Raw genomic sequence first — 25,245 nt, 5'->3', positions numbered from 1 at the left:
CAAATACTATGTTAATAGTGTGGCAGACCCATTCTAAAAATCGTCGAAATCGGACCATAGGTTTTTAAGGCCCCATATATCGAACACGAGGACCTCGGTGATTCTAACCTAATATTATGGTTTTCAACTTTCAAGGGACTTTATACAATATATATGACGAATATGTGGGTCAAATTGTGTATTATATAATATAAATAAAGTCAAATAAATAAATTGCGAGAGTATAAAATGTTCGGTTACACCCGAACTTAGCCCTTCCTTACTTGTTCTATTATGTTTTCGAATATTGATAAATTTGTTAAATGGTATATTGATCCATAGTTTTCAAATATTGCCGCGTCTTCTTCTTCTACAAGTATGTAGTTTTCTCTGGTGTAGTCGATTATGTCTGGTATTGTACTGTTGATATATAGAAGTATCAACGAAGTCTGTAACTCGAAATGTCTTCATTGTGCCTATAAGATAATAAAATTAGACCTTAATATTATCTTTATGTACTATTCTATTTATGTTTTTTATTTTTATTTTAATTCCTAAGTCTTCAACAACTATTTGTTTTAAATATTTAGGATTTAATTTATTCCTTTCCCCATATATTTTTTCATATATGATTTCACCTTTATGATAGTTTTTTGTGACACTTTTTTTATTATGGTACTGTAACATTTTTTCTTGAGCATTTTTTAATGTGTTTCTTAAGTCTACGTGGGTTTCTTTATTGAATAAAATATTAAAAGGTTTTTTGACTCTTACTGAGTGTATTGTATTATTATATTGTTGAGCCGCTCAAATAATGGCTTCAAAATTACTAATTAAACTATATTAATTCTACGTGGGTTTCTTTATTGAATAAAATATTAAAAGGTTTTTTGCCTGTTACTGAGTGTATTGTATAGTTGGTGTATAGTTGTAACGCTAAAACTCGAAAACGGCTGAACCAAATGAAATACTTCCTTTGGGGAATTTGTTTGTTATTAGCACGCGTAGGTCATGTCTTAAAATCAGAACAAATTGAATTTTTCAAGTCGAATATCTTCAAAAGTGCTTAAGGTAGAAACACGAAAATTGGTACAGAGCTACAGGATAACAACGCCACTCTCACCTATAAAACCGGGGGCTATCGAATAAGGGGGCGTGATACCTCCCATACAAACTAAATTTTTTAAGCAGAATATCTGTGATAGGGTTCAAGGTAGGGACCTGAAAATTGGTATAGACCTATATAGTATCAAAAGCCTTCTTACACATAAAAGAAGAGGTAATCGGAAAAGGGGGCGTGGCATCTTCCATACAAACTGAATATTTCAAGGTGAATATCTTCAAAGGTGTTTAAGGTAGGGACATGAAAATTGGTATAGAGCTATAGGAAACAACACCATTCTCACCCATAAAACTTGGCGTTATCGAAAAAGGGGGCGTTTTACCTCCCATACAATCTTTAATTATTTTGGTTGTTAATCCACCATATATTTATCTCATTTCACCTAGAACGACATTTTGGCTGTTTCTTGCTATTTTTGTTTATTTATCGGTGACAGTAGCGGTTATATCGTAATTTTGGTTGTGTTATGTGTTATTTTTGGTTTATGGAAATGGCAGTTTTATGAAACAAACACAAATTAAATTAAACGTCAATTTTGCTTTGCAATCGAACACGCAAAATTTAGAGGGCAATAAAAATGCGCCTTGCTTTACTGATATATTGATATATTTTGTTTTAAAAAGTGAGTTATTTAGTGGAAGTGATGATGGTGTTGGCGAATACCGATTTATGTACATTGGATTCATTTTTGGAGTTTTCAGAGGTAAGTTATTGGTCCGTAAAACTTCATATGAACTTTATGCAAATGAATGATCATTTCCAATTAGATATTTGTTACGATGCCAAGCATCAGTACGTATGGTAACACTTCTCGGAGTTCCCAGGCCGCAAGGAGAACACGAAATAGCAGAGCACGTCAAAGGGAAAGTGTTATTGAGAGGGTATCACCACGAAATAGACTGCTGGAGAATAGCACGCACCAGTTAGAAGATGTCAACCAAACATACAATCAGCAAGAACGATTGAGAAGAAGGGAAGTTCACAATCAGCAACAACGATCGAGAAGAAGGGAAGTTCGTGCTCGCCAAAGTGATGAAGTAAGATCACAACATGCGATTATTTGACGACAACAGGGGCAACATCTTTCTTTTGTGAACATTGAACGAGCAAGTTTTCGATATGATCCAAACATTCAATATAGCGCATCTGTTCAAATCGGTCAGATGTCAGTAGTTTGTCAATATTGCAATGCAGTCAAATTTAAAAATGAACCGCCAGGGTTATGTTGCGCCGGGGGAAAGGTTAAGTTGCCAGAATTGCTTTCACCACCACAGCCATTGTTCCAGCTGCTTTACGGTGAATCTCCTCACTCGAGCCATTTCTTAAAGCACACTAAAATGTACAACGATTGTTTTCAAATGACGTCGTTTGGCGGTGAAATTGTAAATGAACAAAACTACAATACAACGTTTAAGGTATTTTTGCCAAACAATATTCGACAGAAACTACAGAGCTTTCCTCCAATTATACAGGTTCATGGGCAAATTTTTCATCTCGCTGGATCGCTGTTGCCGCATCCAGATCAAGTACACAAATATCTCCAAATTTACTTTCTGGGAGATTCACATGATGAAGTAAATCGGCGTTGTGCTATCTTCAATACAACGAAATAATCGAACAATTGCAGCAAATGTTACCCGAACACAATGGCCTCATTTCGTTGGAACGTATGCCAACAGATGATCATAGTATAATCATACAAGCGGACAAAAGACCAACAGGGACACATGAAAGACAATATAATGCACCTACAGATAGCGAAATATCAGTTGTTGTTGTTGGAGAAAATTTGCAGTCACGTGATATTGTTAAACACGTGTCAAAACGCACTAAAACGGATAAGTGAGACACATCGGTCTTACGACGCAATGCAATATCCGCTCATGTTCTGCCGTGGAGAAGACGTATATCACTTAGGATATAAGATGATCAATCCGGTGAATTGTTAGTAAAAAAAAAATTTTGTTTGCTACTTCATATAGGTAATTTAAGCTTTTAGGTGTCGAGACAAATAAAAAAGTCAGTTCAATGAAGTTTTACGCATATCGAATGATGATTCGCCAAAACTATGACAACTATGCAGTTGACATGTACGTTAAAGTTGAGACAGAACGACTTAATTACATGCGATACAATCAGTCGAAGTTGCGATCTGAAGAGTATATTCACTTAAGAGATGCAATAAATGGTGAGGCGGATATTACAGATATTGGTCGACTCTATATTTTGCCATCGACATACATTGGCAGTCCTAGACACATGCATGAGTACTCCCAGGATGCGATGACTTACGTGCGCAATTATGGACGGCCGGATTTGTTTGTTACATTTACTTGCAATCCAAAATGGCCAGACATTACGAATCTATTGCATCCCGGTCAATCACCAAGCGATCGCCACGACGTTACAGCACGCGTGTTTAAACAAAAACTCAGATGTTTGATGGACTTTACTACGAAACGACGTGTATATGGCACTGTTCGATGCTAGATGTACTCAGTGGAGTGGCAGAAGAGAGGTTTGCCCCACGCACACATTCTTCTTTGGATGGTGTAAAAAATTACACCTGACCAAATTGATGACATCATTTCCGCCGAAATTCCTGATGTTGAAATAGATCAAGAGTTGCACGAGAGTTACCCTCTCTATCGGCGTCGCTCACCCGCTGACAATGGCAGAACATTCATCACTCAATTGAAAGGAAAGAATTTCGTGGTTGATAACACATGAATCGTTCCATATTCGCCAATTTTGTCTAAGGCAGTCAAAACACATATAAATGTTGAGTATTGCAGTTCAATAAAATCAATTAAGTATGTTTGCAAATATGTCACCAAAGGAAGCGATATGGCGGTTATTGGCGTTGAACGAGATGAAAGTAGCAAATTTCAAATGGGCAGATATGTGAACTGCAATGAAGCAATCTGGAGATTATTTTTATTTGCAATTCATGGACGCCATCCTACTGTTGTGCATCTGGCAGCTCATTTGGAGAATGGCCAGCGAGTTTATTTCAACGCAGAGAACATAGTACAGCGAACGGAAATACCACCAGCAACCACTTTAACAAGTTTCTTTGCAACTTGCGCCAGTGATCCGTTCGCGAGAACATTGCTTTACTCGGAGATGCCTCGGTATTATACATGGAATGCATCGCCGAAGAAATGATTGCGCAGGAAGAACGGCCATCCGGTAGATGGTTATCCGGGTGTTTTTTCAACTGATGCATTGGGAAGAATTTACATCCATCCAAAGAACGATGATTGCTTTTACCTACGTTTGCTTTTGATTAATGTGCCCAGTTCAACTTCATTTGAATCATTGAGGACTGTAGATGGACCGCGAGCGTGCTTACGATATAACTCACTTGCAACAACAAGTACAAACAAATGTTCCACTGTTGAATGAACAGCAAAGCAGTGCGTACAATCAGCTAATAAATGCTGTAGATAGTGGAAACGGTGGCATATTTTTCCTCGATGCGGCCGGCGGGACTGGCAAAACGTTTCTTTGTCTTTAATACTAGCAGCAATACGTGGTCAAGGTGGTATAGCATTAGCTCTTGCATCTACCGGGATTGCTGCAACACTGTTAGAAGGTGGAAGAACGGCACATTCAGCATTAAAGCTTCCATTAAACTTGCAAAGACACGAAAGTCCTGCTTGCAATATTTCAAAGCAATCAGCAATGGCACAAGTTTTAAAAAAATGTAAGTTAATCATATGGGATGAATGCACAATGGCCCACAAACGATCATTAGAAGCACTCGATCGTACACTGAGAGATTTGCGCAACAATAATCGTTGCTTTGGAAGAGTGATGATATTGCTGTCGGGCGACTTTAGACAAACACTTCCCGTGATTCCAAAATCAACAGGGGCGGATGAGCTAAACGCATGTCTGAAGTCATCGCATTTGTAGAGGTTTGTTAAAACCATTTCATTGACCATGAATATGCGAGTTTTGCTGCAAAACGATAGAACTGTGGAGGTTTTTCAAAAGAGCTGCTGCGAATCGGAAATCGAAAAGTTCCGATAGATCCTTGCAGTGGATTAATATCGATTCCAACAACGATTTGCCAATTCACATCTAATAAATATGAACTAATCACTAGTGTATATCCAAATATTGCTCAAAATTATGGTAACTACGATTGGTTAAGCACGCTCGCAATTTTTAGCAGCAAAAAATATGGATGTCAACGACTTGAATTGGACGATTAAAACTCAAATTCCGGGAGATCTGCGGTCATATAAATCAATCGATCGCGTTGAAAATGAAGACGTGGTAGTAAATTACCCAGTGGAGTTCTTAAACTCTTTGATGCCGCCTGGAATGCCGCCTCATAATTTGCGCCTCAAAGTTGGGTCTGTAGTTATTATACTACGGAATCTTTATGCTCCCAAACTGTGCAATGGTACTCGACTGATTGTGACCAAGCTAATGGACAATTTAATAGTGGCAAGCATTTTGAAAGGCCCGTTCAAGAGAGAAGAATGCTTACTTCCCCGAATTCCATTTACTTCAACAGATTTGCCATTCCAATTCAGACGTTTGCAGTTCCCAGTGAAACTTGCATTTGCGATGACAATAAACAAGTCACAAGGGCAGTCGCTGGAAGTATGCGGCATAAATTTAGAAATGTCTTGCTTTTCACATGGCCAGCTCTATGTGGCGTGTTCCCGTGTTGAAAAACCTTCCTCACTGTTTATTTACGCCGCGGAACAGAAAACCAAAAATATCGTGCAGCCCTAAACTAAATATGTACAAAAATTATATATTTTCAAGACTGGATTAAAACTAATAAAATTGAATGAGAATAGTACAAACTTAATTTTATTAAATTGTCAACAAATCCTAGACGCGATGTGTCAGCATTATTGAAAAGAGTAGCATTTTTAAAGCAATTAAATTCAAAAAGCATTTATGTACCCTCGAAAAAAATGTTTATCAGGCAGGTTCTGGCAATTCACTTCCGAGTAAAATTTGTAAAAAAATTGTCAAATTAGGTACAGAAGGTACTTTCCACAAAATTTCACTCGGAAGTAAATTGCAGAACCTGCCTGTATATCATGTTTTTTTATTAAAATTTTTTATCAAAAACATTTCAAAAAACTCAGCAATAATTTTTTCTTCACTATTTTTCAATATTGAGAATTTGTCAAAGACAAAAAAGGCGGTATTTAAAGTATACACAATGAAATTAGGAAAAATCGTTCATATTCTATTGAAACCAAAACCGGTGTAATTTTTGAAATAAAAAAAAAAATTATATTTTGGGCAGAACGAAGTTTACCGGGTCAGCTAGTTAAACTATATTCCTGTTTTAAGCATCTTGAAATCTCTATTAATGTCGAATGAACCCTTTCTATTTGTCCATTACTAGTACTGTGGAGTGGTGTACAATAATAAATTTGTATATTTAATCGTTCCATTTGGGATTTGAATTGAATTGTACTTAAACCTGGTTCGTTGTCAATAACTATGCTTTTTACATCTAGGAATGGCTGTAAAAGTTCTAAAATATTTTCTTCTAAATTTGATTTATCTTCAATATGTTTTATCGTTAAAAATTTAGAATAAGTGTTAATGCACGTAAGGAATTTTAATTTTTGTGCGAAAAAAATGTCGATGTGAAATTGTTCTTCTTCTTTTTGTGGTATAGGTGCTTCCCCTATTGGAATTTGTTTTGGGTGCCTTTCGTATATATTTGTGTTACATATGCTACAATTTTTTGCATATTGTTTGAATTGTTTTATCATTAAAGGCCAATAATATTGTTGCCTTATTTGTGCCAAATTTTCCCTATTATTTCTATGTGATCTGTTATGGGTTTGTTCAATTATTGCTCCTTGATCTTCTTTATTAGTGATATCATTCGGGAATAGTTTGGTATATAAAAATTTGATTGTCGGGAATGCTTCTTTTAAAATATTTTTTATTGCATACAGCACATCAGGTGTGCAGAATCACTACTTTTGGATTTATATATTCTTTTAAAATACCAACTATATTTTCTGGTATGTCGTATTCAATCAAAAATCGTTTGTTATTAAAATAAGAAATTGTCTCTAAGACAGACATTTTTGCCCCATTATCAATAACTATTTGTTGTTTGAAATGATTTAAAGGCTTTTTTGTTTCATGAATTTGGTATTCATCGCTGCTTTCTGCAGAATGTTGGGTTTCTATTGTTGAATTGCTTGAGTGACTTGGCTCATCAAAACTAGTTAAATTATTTAAAATTTGTCTGGACAGTGCGTCAGCAACTACATTTGTTGCTCCCTGTTTATAAACAATTTTTGGCGAAAATTCTTCGTTGAAAGCTCTCCATCTTTTCATTTTTACATTTGGATTTTTTTCAGACATTGCGAATGCCAATGGCTGGTGATCAGTATGGATTTCCAAGTCCTTTACTGCATAAAGATAATGTCTTAAAGTTTTTAGTGCCCATACTATGGCGAATAATTCTTTTTCATTTGTTGCGTAATTTTGTTCGGTGGAATTTAGTGTTTTTGAAATGAATGTAATCAGTCTTCCTTCTTGGGATAAAACTGCACCTACAGCTACGTTTGAAGCATCAGTGGTTAGTATTAATTTTTTTTCAAAATTTGGTTGCACAAGTTCAATTTGTTCTTGTAATGCTTTTTTCAAAGTCAAAGTCAAAGTCAAAGTTTCAAGCAGCTAATCCTTCCTAATCAAGGTTAATAACCGTTTTTTTTACATATATTGGGATATTTTCCCATTTTCTCCTTTTAGATGCTTGGTCAATGGTTTAGCAATTGTTGCGTAGTTTTCAATAAATTTTCTGTAATATCCCGTTATACCTAAAAATCCTCTAAGTTGCCGTAGCGTCTTGGGGTTTGGATAATTCTTTATGGTTTCTACCTTTTTGGGATCTGTTTTTATTACTTTATGGGAGACAACGTATCCTAAAAATTCAACTTCGGTTGCTATGAACTTTGACTTTTCCATAGAAATTTTCATATGGGCCTTTTCAAGTGTTTGTACTATATATTTTAAATGAAATATACATATGTTCCTTTAATGTTTTCGAGTATGTATACTAAAATATAGTCAATATAGACGTGACAAAACTTTCCGATGCATTCGTGTAGAATATTGTTCATTGTTCTCTGGAATATACTTGGAGCATTTTTTAGCCCAAATGGCATTCTTAAATATTCATATTTTCCGGGTTTGATAAAATTAAATCATTGAGAAAATGTATTTTCTCTATTTTATTGTTTCCATAAATTAATTTCCTATTTGGAATATCTATTGTGGCTCCGATTTTGTTTAGGAAATTAATACCAATTAACAGATCACTCTCTAGGTTATTAATTTCATAAAATCGTTCTTGCACGCCTAATAGATTGATATTATGGAAATAGCTTATGATGGTAGAACCATTAATGGTTCTTACCCTCTTCTTTATTGCTAACGTATTTTTGTTATTGTAAACTCCAGTTCGTATATATGAGCTGGTTGCCCCCGTGTCTATCAAAATTCTGATGATTTGCCCGGTCTTCATGTTTGTTTTTATTATATAGGGCAAATCAGAGTTTACCCTAAAAAATGGTTTTCACCAATGTTATTGATTCTTTGTATTTTTGGTTGAGGTTGTGTGCTCACTTGCGCACTTTCATTTTGCCTCTTTGTTATGTTTCTCGGTCTATAATTGCTTTGCCAATTAAATCTATTGGTCCTAGCCAGTGCTTGCACGGACATCCCATCTATTTATTAGTTGGATTGATTGATCCACGTCCATTGGTTCTGAACGATTTGAATATTTTAGGTTTGAGTTAGCGTTCCTTTGTGGGTACCTTAAGTTATTCTGAAAATTCGGATATCTTTTGTTAACTTGAGGTTGGTTTCGTGAAAAATTTTCATTGTTGTTTTTCGTAAATTGCAAAGCAAATTGGGATCGCATTTGGTTTGAATGGAGTTCTTGCGCTTTAGCAAGAGCATTTGGCAAATCGGTAGGTGTCAATGTAAATAAAATTTGGTTTAATAATATAATAATAAATACAATTTGGTTTAATAATAATAATTTAAACCTGTTATAAACGTTCTAAGCACGGTTTCGCGGTTCTTTATATTCAATTGTTTCGTGATCTCGGAATTCGTTCCGTGTGTCATAATGGTTTTTTATACTCTCGCAACAAATGTTGCTAAAGAGAGTATTATAGTTTTGTTCACATAACAATTGTTTGTAACACCCAAAACTAAAAGAGTTAGATATAGGGTTACATATACCAAAGTGATCAGGGTGAAGAGTGGAGTTCAAATCCGAATATCTGTCTGTCCGTCCGTCCGTCCGTCCGTCTGTGCAAGCTATAACTTGAGTAAAAATTAAGATATCTTGATGAAACTTGGCACACTTATTTCTTGGCACCATAGGAAGGTTGTCTTCGAAAATGAGCAAAATCGGACCACTGCCACGCCCACAAAATGGCGAAAACCGAAAACACATAAAGTGCCATAACTAAGCCATAAATAAAGCTATGGAAATGAAATTTGGTATGAAGGATCGCACTATGAAGGGGCATATTTGGATGTATTTTTTTTTTTTGGGAAAGAGGGCGTGGCCCCGCCCCCTACTATGTTTTTCGTACATATCTCGCAAACCAAAAAATCGGACCACTGCCACGCCCACAAAATGGCGAAAACCGAAAACACATAAAGTGCCATAACTAAGCCATAAATAAAGCTATGGAAATGAAATTTGGTATGAAGGATCGCACTATGAAGGGGCATATTTGGATGTATTTTTTTTTTGGGAAAGAGGGTCCCGCCCCCTACTATGTTTTTTGTACATATCTCGCAAACCAATAGAGCTATATAAACCAAACTTTCTGCAGTCGTTTTTTTTAGCCACTTCCTAATACAGTTCAAAAATGAAAGAAATCGGATCATAACCACGCCCACCTCCCATACAAAAGTTTGGTTGAAAATTGCTAAAAGTGGGTTAACTTACTAACGAAAAACGTCATAAACACTAAATTTCACATAAGAAATGGCAGATTAAAGCTGCACTCAGATTTTTTACAAAATGGAAAATGGGCGTGGCGTCGCCTACTTATGGGTCAAAACCCATATCTCAGGAACTACTCGACCGATTTCAATGAAACTTGGTTTGTAATAGTTTCTTTACATCCCAATGATATGTTATGAAAATAGGCCAAATCGCTTCACTACCTATACCCAAGAACTTTGAAGATAATTTGAATCGTTTACTTTACAATATATAAAGTAAGTACTAGTGAAGATATCGGTGCAGAACTTTGCATAAATACTATGTTAATAGTGTGGCAGCCCCATTCTAAAAATCGCGGAAATCGGACCATAGGTTTTTAAGGCCCCATATATCGAACACGAAGACCTCGGTGCTTCTAACCTAATATTATGGTTTCCAACTTTCAATGGACTTTATACAATATATATGACGAATATGTGGGTCAAATTGTGTACATATTATATAATATTAAATAAATAAATTGTGAGAGTATAAAATGTTCGGTTACACCCGAACTTAGCCCTTCCTTACTTGTTATTAATTAATAATGTCAATTTCTGATTAACTTCATTATAGTAATCAATTAAGGATTTCGATCCTTGTCGCATAATACTCATCTCTTGGTCAATCACATGAATTTGCCTTCTATCTGCATACGCAAAATCTAATCTAGAGAATATGGCTTCTAGGTTTAATACTGTGCCATGATTAGTTAAGATATCGTTGGCATTGCCTACAATTTTGTTTCGCAATATCGTTGGCGCCCAAAAATATCTCCTACTCCCCTCTACATAAAGGCTCATTGTGTTTTTCGCAGCTTCCCTCCAGCTGACATACGATTTCCCCGAAAATTCTGGTAGGGATTTCACTATTTACAAATTTTTGTTACATATGATTGACTGCCTTCCCTAAATAAAAGAGTCAGCGGCAAATGACTGTCAAAAAATCCTCATGCCCATACAATTTGTATGGCGCATATCGAAATAACGCGACGGCAACGCTGAGCGGTTGAAAATTTCTATTTTGACAGCGCGTTAAGAAGTAAAGTTGGCTGCGAAAATAAAAGTTATAGATATATTCACATATATCTATCTCTCACATCTATTTGTTCACATATATACATATTTGTAATAGAAAACTTTAAAATTAGTTAACTTGCGAAGTTAACTGTGACAAATGGATGTAAGTATTATCAATAATTTAATTCGTCCGAGTGTAAACATTTAATTTTGTAACAATTTTAGATTTCTTGTGAAAAAATTATTGAATTTGTTCACGGTAATTTTTGACAAAAGAAACCCAAAATACAAGGATATAAAACACAAAGAGCGGATTTGGGAAGAGATTTCCAAAGAAATAAATATGTCAGGTAAGGTATTAAAAAATAGTTTAGGAATCACTAATAAAATATTTCATTTAGCTAAGGAATGCAAAATAAAGTGGAAGAGCCTGCGGGATAAATACCGAAAAATTAAAAATTTTGAAAATCTTCTCTCCGGTTCTCAACAAAAGCTTGGGCCTGCTTGGAAGTGTGCGGCAAGCATGGAATTTTTAGCGGAATCTATGGAACCTGCCAGGTATTAAGAATCGTTATTAATGTTTCATATATTTCATATAATTATGTAAAAAGTTTAAGAAAAATATTAACTCTTCATTTTTAGTACAACCAGCAACGTTTCCGCTGATTTGGACACATGGGATGGTCCGAAGACAGCAATAGCCAGTTGTCGAACACCACCAGCACCAACAAAAGTAGAAAACGGAGCAGCGATGGTCTCTTCACAGAAGTACTTCTGGCTATGAAGAGAAAATATGAAGAACCTACGACAACAACAACAACAGATAAGCCCAACACTTTTTTGGTATGCTGAGGAGCAAATTAGATAGGCTCCCAGAAGGTGAAATAGATGACGTAGAGATAGAAATTTTAAATTTAGTTAAGAGGAAAATAAATAAAAATTAATATCTCCCTACTTATTAACTAGTCTAATCTGTAAATAATTGTTAATTTTTTCTCAATATCTATACTAATATTATAAAGCTGAAGAGTTTGTTTGTTTGTTGGTTTGAACGCGCTAATCTCGCGCTGAATAATTCTTTTTGTATTGGATAGTCCATTTATCGAGGAAGGCTATAGGCTATATAGCATCACGACCAATAGGAGCGAAGAAACAGTGGTAAATGTGTAAAAAACGGGATTTTGGCAATAATTCGATCTCAAAATGGCATTACGTCTACTAGAATTGCAGCAACGCTACTTGAAGTTGGAAGAACGGCACATACGACACTGTAGCTTCAGTTAAACATGCAAATCTATGAAACATATATGAGATGAGCGCAATTTTCTAGAAGCACTTCACAGAACAATGAAAGATCTGTGGAATAATAATCATCGCTTTGGTGGCGTAATGATACTGTTATTGACAAACACATTCTGTTATTTCGAAATCAACAGCGGCGGAGGAATTGAACGCATGTCTCAAGTCATCGTACTTGTGGCGGCACGCGAAAACCATATGATTGACCATGAATATGCGTGTGTTCCTGCAACAGGATAGCACCGCAGAAGATCTGCAAAGAACTGGGCAAATTCCGGTTAATACTTCTAATGGTTTGATATCAATCCGAACATTAGCCAAATTTATCGTAACTACGATTGGTTGAGGGCACGCAGATTTTTAACAGTCAAAACCACCGATGTCGATGATTTAATCTATACGACTTAAAGTCAACTTCCGGGATATTTGTGTTCATACACATCGATCGATCATGTTGAAAATGAAGACGAAGCTGTGAATTATCCAGTGAAATTTCTAAATTCTTTGTCATTATAATGCTTTGTCATTTATTATGCTTCGCAATCTTCAAGCAGCTATCGAATAATGTAATAGTTGCAAGAGTTTTTTAAAGGGACTTACAAGGGGCAGAATGCTTGATTCCAAGAATTTCTTTGACTTCCAACGATTCGCCATTTCAGTTCAAACGTATTCAGTTTCCAATGAAACTTGCATTTGGGATGACAATCAACAGGTCTCAAAGACAGTCGCTGGAGGAGTGTGGCATAAATTTCATTCACGAGTTGAAAAATCATCTTCTCACTCATTTCAAGTAAATTTTTATTTGAAATATTTTTAAATAAAAATTTACTTGAAATGAATATAAATTTTGGTATTATGAAGAATTTAAATATTGACAAAGATCATTTCATAAATTAAGGGCTGATTAAATCGATGTATTGGCTGTTAGTAAATCGTGTCTGTTTACACTTGCCAAATTGTAATTGTTTGTTTCCTCTGTAGCAGTACCGTTCACCTTACCGAACCTAAAGAAATTATGAAGCACTATTGTTGCTAATACAACCTGAAAATATAGAAACAAAATTGTATTATCTTTAATATAATAAAATTGTTAATATTAATACTTTTTTTGCATTTTCCGGCGAAAAGGATATGAATGTTCTCAAAACTCTCCATGGAGAAGTTAATATACCTTAAAGGTTAAAAATTTGTTAAAATTATGCAACATACTTCCATTTCTGTAGAGAATAGTTTTTTTACCAAAAGCAATCTCAATTCGTATTCAAGCACTACACAATCTTTTGTTGAACACTTCTTTACTGACATCAGTAACTGTTGCATATGGCTTCATTATGTTTTCTTTCAAAGGGAATGCGGCGTCAGCCACGAAGTATTATGGAAATATTATTTCTGAGTTGGGCAAATTTGTTGCAACTGGGACATCTATAGATTTATTTAAAATCATTTTTCCAAACTGAGAATTCCGAAACACACCGCCATCGCTTTGACTGCCATATGCGCCAACGTCCACAAACGTAAAAGTATAATTGCTATCGCAAGCTGCAAGTAAAACCTATATGTGCTAAATTTTTATTTAGTTTTCTTTTTGGTCATTCACTTATATACTTACGATGCTATTAAATTGTTTATAATTAAAGTATTGTGATCCTGAATTAGGCGGGCAATTTATTCGCACATGTTTACCATCTATTGCCCCTAAACAATGTGGTAATTTGGTTGCATTCCAAAAATCCTCCGAAATTTGTTTCCATTCCGCATTAGTAGGTGGACAAACATAAATACTTGCCAATATTCTCCACATTACTTCACACGTTTCTAAAACGACGGACCTGGCTGTGTACAATCTCTGCTCTGGCTCGATTGGACTCCTGCGCGAGTACTTTCGTAACCATGGTTCAACCAAATTTAATAATACTTTGAACTGTTCATGCGTAAATCTTGTTGATTTTACAAACAGCTCTGGGTTATTTTTAATTAAAACATAAACACCGCTTGAGTAAAATCCATGATTTTTACGTGTTCTGAAAATCTCTTGATTTCCACTTCGTTGTCCTCGTGCAATCATATTCAATAGAAATAAATCCTCAAGAACATCAATGTCATCCATAATTTAAAATTATTCTTTTTAAATAACGTTTTTATATTATACTTTGAAAAATGAAACTTTAAAATTACAATTCAAGTAAATTATTCTTCTTTCTTCACACTACTCTCTTTTCACAAAAAGAAAATCACAATTGAAGCAAACAGTGTTGACATTTGACGTAAAGTTGCCGCTTTTATTTAGGGATGCCACGCGGGCGTTAACGCTGTGCGGTAAAAAATGTTCCGCTCGACGCTTTTATTTAGTGACGGCAGTGAGTCATTTATCGTCTGTGTCTCATATTCGGTTACCTGAGCAGCAATATTTAAATTTTTGATTTGATTATTTAGCTGAGCTATCTCAGCCGTTAAGTTTGTCGTTTGAGTTGCTATCAGTCGAGCTATGTCTTCAGCAGTGAAATTGCTAACCGCCACTTTCGAAAATTTTATAATTATGTTGTCCACTTTATTATACTCTCGCAAAAAAAGTTGCTAAGAGAGTATTATAGTTTTGTTTACATAACGGTTGTTTGTAAGTCATAAAACTAAACGAGTTAGATTAGGGTTATATATATCAAAATGATCAGCGTGACGAGACGAGTCAAAATCCGAATGTCTGTCCGTCCGTCCGTCTGTCCGTGCAACGGATAACTTGAGTAAAAATTGAGATATCTTAACGAAACTTGGAACACGTATTCTTTGGCACACTGAGGAGGTTACTTTCGAAAATGGGCAAAATCGGACCATTGCCACGACCACAAATTGCAAAAACCAAAAATTTATAAAGTGTCATAACTAAGCCATAAATAAAGTTATAAAAGTAAAATTTGGAATAAAGGATCGCACCATGAAGGGGAATATGTGGATGTAATTTTCTTGGGTAAGTGGGCGTGGGCCCGCCCCAAATCGGTTATTTGTATATATTTTGTTCAGAGGAAATATTTATACTCTCGCAACAAATGTTGCTAAAGAGAGTATTATAGTTTTGTTCACATAACGGTTGTTTGTAACACCCAAAACTAAACGAGTTAGATATAGGGTTATATATACCAAAGTGATCATGGTGAAGAGTGGAGTTCAAATTCGAATGTCTGTCTGTCCGTCCGTCCGTCTGTGCAAGCTGTAACTTGAGTAAAAATGAGCAAAATCGGACCACTGCTACGCCCACAAAATGGCGAAAACCGAAAACACATAAAGTGCCACAACTAAGCCAAAAATAAAGCTATGGAAATAATCTTTGGTTTGAAGGATCGTACTATTAAGGGGCATATCTGGATGTAATTTTTTTTGGAAGTGGGCGTGGCCCGGCCCCCTACTAAGTTTTTTGTACATATCTCGCAAACCAATAAAGCTATATAAACCAAACTTTCTGCAGTCGGTTTTTTTAGCCACTTCCTAATACAGTCCAAAAATGAAAGAAATCGGATCATAACCACGCCCACCTACCATACAAAGGTTAGGTTGAAAATTACTAAAAGTGAGTTAACTCAGTAACGAAAAACGTCAGAAACACTAAATTTCACATAAGAAATGGCAGATTAAAACTGCACTCAGATTTTTTTACAAAATGGAAAATGGGCGTGGCGTCGCCCACTTATGGGTCAAAAACCGTATCTCAGGAACTACTCGACCGATTTCAATGAAACTTGGTTTGTAATAGTTTCCTTACATCCCAATGATATGTTGTGAAAATAGGTCAAATCGCTTCACAACCACGCCTACTTACTATATACCAGAACTTTGAAGACGATCTGAATCGTTTACTTTACAATATATAAAGTAAGCATTAGTGAAGATATCGGTGCAGAACTTTGCACAAATACTATGTTAATAGTGTGGCAGCCCCATTCTAAAAATCGCCGAAATCGGACCATAGGTTTTTAAGGCCCCATATATCGAACACGAGGGCCTCGGTGCTTCTAACGTAATATTATGGTTTCCAACTTTCAATGGACTTTATACAATATATATGACGAATATGTGGGTCAAATTGTGTATTATATAATATAAATAAAGTTAAATAAATAAATTGCGAGAGTATAAAATGTTCGGTTACATCCGAACTTAGCCCTTCCTTACTTGTTTTTTTATATATTGATCCTTTCTAGGAAAGGAGACTTTTTTATTCTGGAGGGTCTGGCGTTCAGAATCACAGAATTGAGTTTTTTTTTATAAACCGGAGGGTCCCCCTTGCGGTGGTGAATCGCGGTTTCAAAATATTGTAACGGATTTCCAAAATCTGTCGTTTACTCTAAAACTCTACTTTGAGTTCGATCACTGGATTGTCAAATAAAAGTCACTGTTTAATGGTTATGCACTTATCTTTATTTCTAATATAACAAACTTAACACTTTATTACTCTTTGTACAAGTTTACAACTTCTTACTTCCCATTTATTGCACTTTACTCGGCAACTCTCTAATTAGAACTGTCTCTTGCTGCCAGTCCGGCAGCCCTTATATACCCGATTGTTAGCAAGTTATCGTCACTCGAACATTCTGGCAACGACGAATATCGATGTCTGGATAAATCTGGCAAGTTATCGATTTCGTTGTTGATTCTAGTTTATTCTAGCTTACATGTTCGTCACACTGCCATCCACTTAAGTCTGATCGTCCCGATTAGACTTACTTCCAATGGTTTGTATACGATACACTACATCATTTATCCGTTTAATAACCTGGTATGGTCCTTCCCAACTACATTGAAATTTTGGAGACAATCCTTTCTTCCGTTGTGGGTTATATAACAATACCCAATCTCCTTCCACAAATCCTTCGTAGTTCATTGCCTTGCCGTATTTTGCCTTCATTTTATCCCTCATGATTTGCGTCCGCTGTCTCACCATAGCATGAATTTCTCTCATTTCGTCTTCTAGGACACTGTTGGCTTCCCTAACATTCTTTCCACCATTTGCGTTTATTCCGAACTTTAAATCAATCGGTAACCGAAGATGATGACCAAAGATTACCTTTGCTGGAGTCTGCCCCGTTGTTTCATGTACAGCAGACCGATAAGCCATCAGGAACAAAGCTATATGGGTGTCCCAATCCTTTTGATTGTTTACCACTTTCTTTAGATGTTCTTCTAAAGTTCGATTGAAACGTTCTACCATTCCATCGGATTGTAGATGTAGGGCTGTTGTACGAGTTTTCCGTATACCCAATTTTAGGCACATTTCCTGGATTAGAGCTGATTCGAAATTCCTTCATTGGTCAGAATGTAATTCTATTGGAACACCATACCTTGTTGCCCAATTATTGATGAATACATTCGCTACTGTTTCAGCTTCTTGATTAGGAATTGGATATACTTCTGGCCATTTGCTGAAGTAATCCATAACTACCAAAACATATTTGTTTTCTAATTTACTGGTGGGAAACGGACCGGCTACATCCATGGCAATTCGTTCAAATGGGGCGCCCGAATTGTACTGCTTCATCTGGCCGTGACCCCTGGATTTCGGCCCTTTTGCTTTAATGCACTCAGCACAATTAGCAATCCATTCCGTGACTGATTGCCGACAACCAACCCAATAAAATCTTTGCTTTAGTTTTTCCAAGGTTTTTGTGATTCCCATGTGCCCTCCACTTGGACCGTTATGCATCTCCTTCAGTACATCAGGAATTCTTACTTTCGGAACGATTATAAGAGTTCGGGAACTTTGTCCATCTTCGCTTTCCCATACTCGATGCAAGCAGCCAGATACCAACTTTAAACTGTTCCACTGTGCCCAATATGCCTTTGCAACTGGACTCTCTGCAGCTATTTCTTCTTTCGTTGGACGCTTGTTCAGCTCCACTCCATGCATTACCAGTTCCAAATCTGGATCTTCTTGCTGACATTTTCGTAAATCCTTTGGATCCCAGCCTTCTGTCGAAGTTATTGACATTAATCGAACATCTATAATGTCTACTTTAGCCTCAGCTCTTGAACAATGTCGACATTCTAAATTACAAGGACGACGGGACATCGCGTCCGCATTCCCATGACTACTACCTTTTCGGTGTTCTATAGAAAAGTCATAACTCTGGAGTCTCTCAATCCACCGTGCCAACTGTCCTTCTGGATTCTTGAATTGCAAAAGCCATTTTAATGCTGCGTGATCTGTCCTTACTCGAAATCGCTGTCTATACAGGTATTTATGGAAATGTTTGATGCACTTCACCAATGCCAGTAATTCTCTTCGCGTTACGCAATAATTCTTCTCTGGCTTACTTATCGTCTGGCTATAATGCGCGACCACTTTCTCATTCCCGTCAATCACCTCATATTGCATAGCCACTAGCATCTGTGTCCAAAACGAACGTTGAGCCTGGAACTGGATATGCTAACATTGGCGCAGTACATAATCTCTCCTTCAGAGTTTGGAAGGCCAATTCTTGTTCTTCATTCCATTCAAAGGCTCTGTTCTTCTTCGTGAGTTCATGGAAGCTACTAGCTACGCTGGCGAAATTTGGAACGAATCGTCGGTAATACGTACACAGTCCAAGGAAACTCCGCAATTCATGTAAATTTTTAGGTCTGGGCCAATCCTTTACTGCCTCTATCTTTTCCTGAGCTGTACAAATGCCCTTCGTAGTCACTTTGTGTCCTAAATAGCTCACTTCCTTCTTGAACAGAGAACATTTCTTTGAGCTCAGTTTTAAACCAGCGCTGGCTATACGTTGGAAAACCTCTTCCAAATTTTTGAGGTGCTCATCAAAGCTTTTACCCAACACGATGATATCGTCTAGGTACACCAAACATGTCTTCCAGTGCAATCCTTTTAACACTTGGTCCATAAGCCTCTCAAAAGTAGCAGGAGCGTTACATAACCCAAAGGGCATTACAGTGAATTGCCATAGACCATCTCCAACGCTGAAAGCTGTCTTTTATTTGTCTTCTTCGTTTACTTCCACTTGCCAATAGCCACTTTTCAAATCGAGTGTTGAAAACCAATTCGTGCCTGATAGTGAGTTTAGGGTGTCATCTATTCTAGGTAATGGATAACTGTCTTTCTTCGTGACATCATTCAACTTTCTGTAGTCCATGCAAAACCTCATGTTACCATCTTTCTTCTTTACAAGTACTACAGGTGAACTCCATGGACTCGATGATGGTTCAATTATGCCGCTATCGCTCATTTCACGTATGGTCTGGCTTACAACTTCACGTTTGGCTAATAGAACGCTACGAGGAGCCTGGCGGATTGGTCTTGCATCTCCGGTGTTGATGGAATGTTTCACAATTTTGGTTCTACCTGGTTTGGATTCATCTTTGTCGAATATGGTGGAGTATCTGAGAAGAAGTTGTTTGGCCTTCTTTTTATGGTCTACTTCAAGTTCCTTGGTTCATGCATTAATCTCGTTTGAAATATCGTTTTTACAACTGGAATTATCCTCAAAATCTGTTTCGCAATTTATTACAGCATCAATCTCCTGGCACTGCCCTAATATAGCTCCTTTGGAGACTGTGACTGGTGACTTACACTCATTAAGGACTCTTACTGGAACTTTTTTGTCTTGTCGTGTCATAGCCAGGGTTTTTCCTATAAGTACGTTTGGTATAGATTCTTTTGTGCCTTCAACAACCCACAACGTGTCCGTTCCATAGTCTCCATCTATTTCTGCCCTAATAATTGCTTCTGATTTTGGTGGAATCTTCTGATTTTCTGTTATTAACACTTGTCTAACGTTGCATTTGTTATCATAACCAAACATAAGAGGCACTTCCATATTGGTATAAGTCACAATTTTGTTTTCCATGTCTAATTTGATTCCTTTACTGGCTAGAAAGTCTACTCCAATTATGACTTCGTCAACGATATCTGCCACTATAAAGTTATGTAACACGGCTATTTTTCCTATTCCAATTTCGCACGTTACTTCCCCGAGAACTTGAGCATCATCTCCAGTTGCAGTACGTAACTTTGCACCAGCTAGTGGTTTTACTTCCTTGTTAACTAGATCCGATCGATTTATGGAATGTGTTGCTCCCGTATCCACAGTCAGAATGCGCTTTTTACCATCCACGCATCCACTAACGGTAACGTTGTTCGTATTTCTATTTATTTGAGAGACAGAAATTACAGGGCATTCACTTGAGGGAGCTCCTTCCGACTGGCTCGCTTTAGTTTAACGATTGGGTACTTTTCAGAGTTGGTTGGTCTTCTTCAGCTTTGCGTTTCCGTCCGGGTAGGTAATTGGGTCGATTCGATTCTATATTGCAATTACGTGCAATATGGCCGCCTTTCCCGCAGTTGAAGCATTTAACCACACGATCATTTTTCTTACGTGTTTCTCCAGATTTCTCCAACATTTTATACATTTCTTCCAAAAATTTCTTCGTCCAGGCAGGCTCTTCTATTTCTACACGATGAGCTTTAAATGTTCTGTTACTAAGTAAAGAGGCAGTTTCGTGCGTAAGAGCAAAGGACACTGTTTCTGCAAATGTCAATTTTGGGCATGCTAGTGCAGAATAGCGCGTATTCTCGTCTCGTATACCATTAACGAAACTGTGGATTTTTATATCCTCTATATATTCTGCGGACTTATGTGCATAAGCCAAGTCAGCTAACCTTTCCACTGCCGTAGCAAATTCTTGCAGAGACTCACTAGCTTTTTGTTTGCGATTTTGCAGTTCGATTTGAAAAATTTGTCTCCGGTGCTCACTTCCATACCGTCTTTCTACAGCAGCCATCAACGCTTCGTAACTGCTTGACTCACAATTGGGTATAGTTTGTAGAATTTCCGCAGCAGCCCCTTTTAAAGCCACGAACAATTGGGCAACTTTGTCTTCCGCATTCCATTTATTCGTATCTGCCGTCTTTTCAAATTGGAGTTTGAAAATCTGGAACGGAGTTGTGCCGTCAAATGATGGAGTGTTGACTTTGACAAGTCCTGTTGACACCATTGGTCGGTTTAGTTGCAGGTCACGGAGACGATCTTTCAGTTCTTCTACATCAGCTTTAACTTTATCTTGCTCTTCTGAAATCTGCGTTTTTAGTTCCTGCATTTGTGAGGACACTTGTGATACACGTGCGTCCTGTTCTTTCAACTGTACTGTTACTTGTGCTGATATCTGCTCTGTTATTTGGGACAACTTCGTTGTTAAGCGTGTTTCCTGTTCTTCCAGTCGCGTTGCCCAACGCGCGTCCTTCGCTTCAAACTGTGATTTCATCTCCTTTATTTCTAATGACTGCGCCTGCAACAGTGACGACATCTGCGATGACATCTGGGACACTGCAAAAAAAATCATGTTCATGTCCATTACTATTGACGAACATGGTGTCTCTTCCTTTTCCTCAATTTTCGTTGTCGATTCTTCTAACAGCGATTCAAAAACAAATTCGTCCACGTTGATGTTGTCTTCTTCCATGGCCTCTCGCAAACGTGCTTGTAACTCAGCTTTCAACCCATTCGTTGCTGGGCCTCGTTGTTCCAACTCCTTTTTGAGTTGTGGTATCTTTAAATCGTTGAACTTTACCATTATCACCTATGGAATTTTATTTGTCAATCCCACTTCTGACACCAATTGTAACGGATTTCCAAAATCTGTCGTTTACTCTAAAACTCTACTTTGAATTCGATCACTGGATTGTCAAATAAAAGTCACTGTTTTATGGTTATACACTTATCTTTATTTCTAATTTAACAAACTTAACACTTTATTACTCTTTGTACAAGTTTACAACTTCTTACTTCTAATTTCTTGCACTTTACTCGGCAACTCTCTAATTAGAACTGTGTCTTGCTGCCAATCCGGCAGCCCTTATATACCCGATTGTTAGCAAGTTATCGTCACTCGAACATTCTGGCAACGACGAATATCGATGTCTGGATAAATCTGGCAAGTTATCGATTTCGTTGTTGATTCTAGTTTATTCTAGCATACATGTTCGTCACAATATTTTGTTATTCGGCTGGTCGAGCCTTGAATTATGTATTTATTTTATATGTATACTAGCTGACCCGGCGAACTTCGCCCCGCCCAATTTTCATTTGAAATAGTTAAAACGCTTTTTGAACTCTGTTCAAGGCCATTTATTTGTATGGAATGTTAATATATTCTGGGAATAACGTCTCTGATCTATTTAAATATTTTTGGCGAAGTTCGTTATTTGTTTTGTTGTGTAGCGTGTAAACAAATAAAGAAGATGGCTCTCCAACACGCTAACATGACACATACATACCTATGTATGTACATACATATGAAACTGTAAAATTTTGAACTTAAACGATAAAACGGTTTGAATCATTCGAATTCTCAGAATGAACATTTCCTCACTTTTAGATTTGCTGTGTTGTAGTAAACTATTCACTACAGTGAAATTATTATTTATGAATAAAGACGGAAACCTTAGTATATGTATATCTGGTATAAAAATCCACGGGATTGAGATTTGAACTTGAGGTTAAAATTTTTAAAATTATTGATGAAAATTTTCGTAGAGTTGATAATAAGCACACATTTTCATAAAATACTTCATTTTTGATTTTATATTCAAGTTTTTAACAAATAAGTTAATTACAAAATTGTTAGTTGATAACATGTAACATTTAATTTTATAATCTTAGGAAAGATAATTCTTAATTTTTAATAGTAGTATTTATTTTTTTGAATTATAAATATTTTAATTTAACTTAGCACTAATTGGTGCACAATATTTTTGGTTAACCTGTCTCGAGTTAACACAAATAGATTTGATGGTTTTCCCACACGTGAGCATGCAACACATAATTGCCCATGGGAAAAACATGGATTATCCAAATCTAACCCACAAATGGACATTGCTTGGCCTTGAGACTTATTAATGGACATGGCAAAAGCTAAACGAATAGGAAACTGTAGTCTTCTGAATGGTATCGTAGATTCTGCCGGTATCATTGGAATACGGGGCAACAGGACCACTTCTCCTTTAAACTTTCCAGTCAAAATGGTTGCTTCAAGAATATTCCCTGTTAACTCTTTGATGACCAAACGTGAACCGTTGCATAACCGAGGGGGATTCAAATTACGCAGAAGAATAATAATTGAACCAATCTTCAACTGAAGAATATGTGGTGGCATTCCCGGTATATCTTGAGAGTTTAAAAATTCAGTTGGAAAATTTACACTTTCACTTTCATCAACAGTATCGATTGATTTAAAAGACATCAGATCGCCTGGCAACAACTGTTGTATCTGGAAGTTAATTTCGTCAACATCAACATTTTTGGCTGCCAAAATAGCCCGCCCACTGAGCCAGTTATGATCTAAATAATTATTTTGTATATCCGGGAAAATACCTTGAATCAATTGAATTTTGTGTGAACAACAGTGCAGTAATTGTCTGGCAGTTTAATGCATTGCGTGTTTGGTTGCCGTTCTATTGTACCGTTCCCAATATCTAGCAATTGTTCCGAAAATATATGTGCTAACGGATCATTTAGCGCATGTTTATAGTCAAACGAAGTGTTTTAACATTTCTCCATAAAAATGATTGTTGCAATGCTTAAATAACAGCTGATTTTTGTTTTGAATTTGCTTTGAATTTTCAGCGACATCTTTCGTAGCGTAGGGCAAGTGTCCGTTCGTTTGCACTCAATAACAGCTTATACTTTTCCTTCAGTTCCCATAGGTGCTCCGACTCGCTAGTGATGAAATTTGGGGTTCTTTTTTTGTTTTCATAAATTTTTGATATAATTTTCCTCGCAAATTTATGTATTGTCTGTTATAATTTAAATATTTCAAACATATTTTTATGAATGACATTTGTAAAACATATGCCCATAACGTTGCCATATATCACAATAAAATTTTATAGAAATTAAGCATTGACTGTGAAACGCAAACGACTACTCAGTTTGCAATAATACTTAGCTAAGATTTTATTTAGGCACAACTTAAGTATGGACTGTGAAACCGGGAATTAGCCATACAAAATTCTATACCTAAATGCAAATAAATGAAATTTTTTTTTGCATTTAGGAAATACATGCAGAAATCAACTCTGCGATTTCCTAAATTCCTCTGAAATCTCCCAAATTCGAGGAAGATTTACTGGAAAAGAGTGGCAGCATTGCTTATTTGTCTGACCATACATATATACATAACTTTATTTATTTCACGGATTGTATGTGATTTTTTCTTAAATTTAGAATATTGAAAGTCATAGATTCGTATAACTTTACCACAAATAATATAAACTTCAAACAACGCATTTTCATTTAATGTTTTTAGCAAGTGGCAGCTTTTGTTATGACAGCCTAAATCCATGAAAATTTAGAAAGAAATGTAGCGCCATCTACTGTAACATACCGCACTTAGCGCCACCAACTGGTGGATAGCTCTTTGCTTATAATAAACAAATAATTTGCAATAAATAAATAATGCAACTATAAGGAGAGTTATAAACTATCCTATCTTTCAAGTTGGACCAAACTGCACACAGTGTTAAAAATTTCATTAAAATCGGTTCAGTAGTTTAGGAGTCCATCGAAAACAAACAACGTGACACGTGATTTTTATATATTAAGATATATAAATTTTGTAGTTAATAAATATTTCATTTGTCCTTACTTTTTCGAAACATTCTCTTGCAGTAAATATTGGATTTTATCAATTTTGTCCGTCAATAATTTCTCCATGTTGTTGTTGCAACTGAAGCTATCTAAATAATAAAAATTGCCAATGTAATTAAAAGAACAAACAGTATAAATTTAAAATTCGCTAGCTCCGGTTTTCCGGTGTTCATCCGGCAA

At 36.3% G+C, this 25,245-nt stretch overlaps 2 protein-coding genes across 9 annotated transcripts in view; one reads left to right on the top strand and one right to left on the bottom strand.

Annotated features, from left to right (window-relative positions):
• The window catches only part of LOC128923552 (protein rtoA-like), a 2,411,103-nt gene that overhangs the window by 1,451,446 nt on the left and 934,412 nt on the right, over positions 1 to 25,245 (bottom strand). The gene's annotated exons all lie outside the window — the stretch shown is intronic.
• On the top strand, positions 11,187 to 12,086 carry LOC105220482 (uncharacterized). The gene is made up of 4 exons (XM_011196915.3): positions 11,187 to 11,303; positions 11,366 to 11,490; positions 11,542 to 11,698; positions 11,783 to 12,086. Exons 2-4 carry the CDS (start codon positions 11,484 to 11,486, stop codon positions 11,922 to 11,924), a joined length of 306 nt encoding a protein of 101 aa, XP_011195217.2. The 5' UTR covers positions 11,187 to 11,303; positions 11,366 to 11,483; the 3' UTR covers positions 11,925 to 12,086.

This window comes from Zeugodacus cucurbitae, chromosome Y, assembly GCF_028554725.1.
Source record: "Zeugodacus cucurbitae isolate PBARC_wt_2022May chromosome Y, idZeuCucr1.2, whole genome shotgun sequence".
NCBI lineage: Eukaryota > Metazoa > Arthropoda > Insecta > Diptera > Tephritidae > Zeugodacus > Zeugodacus cucurbitae.
This window is presented reverse-complemented; position numbering and strand designations above follow the sequence as displayed.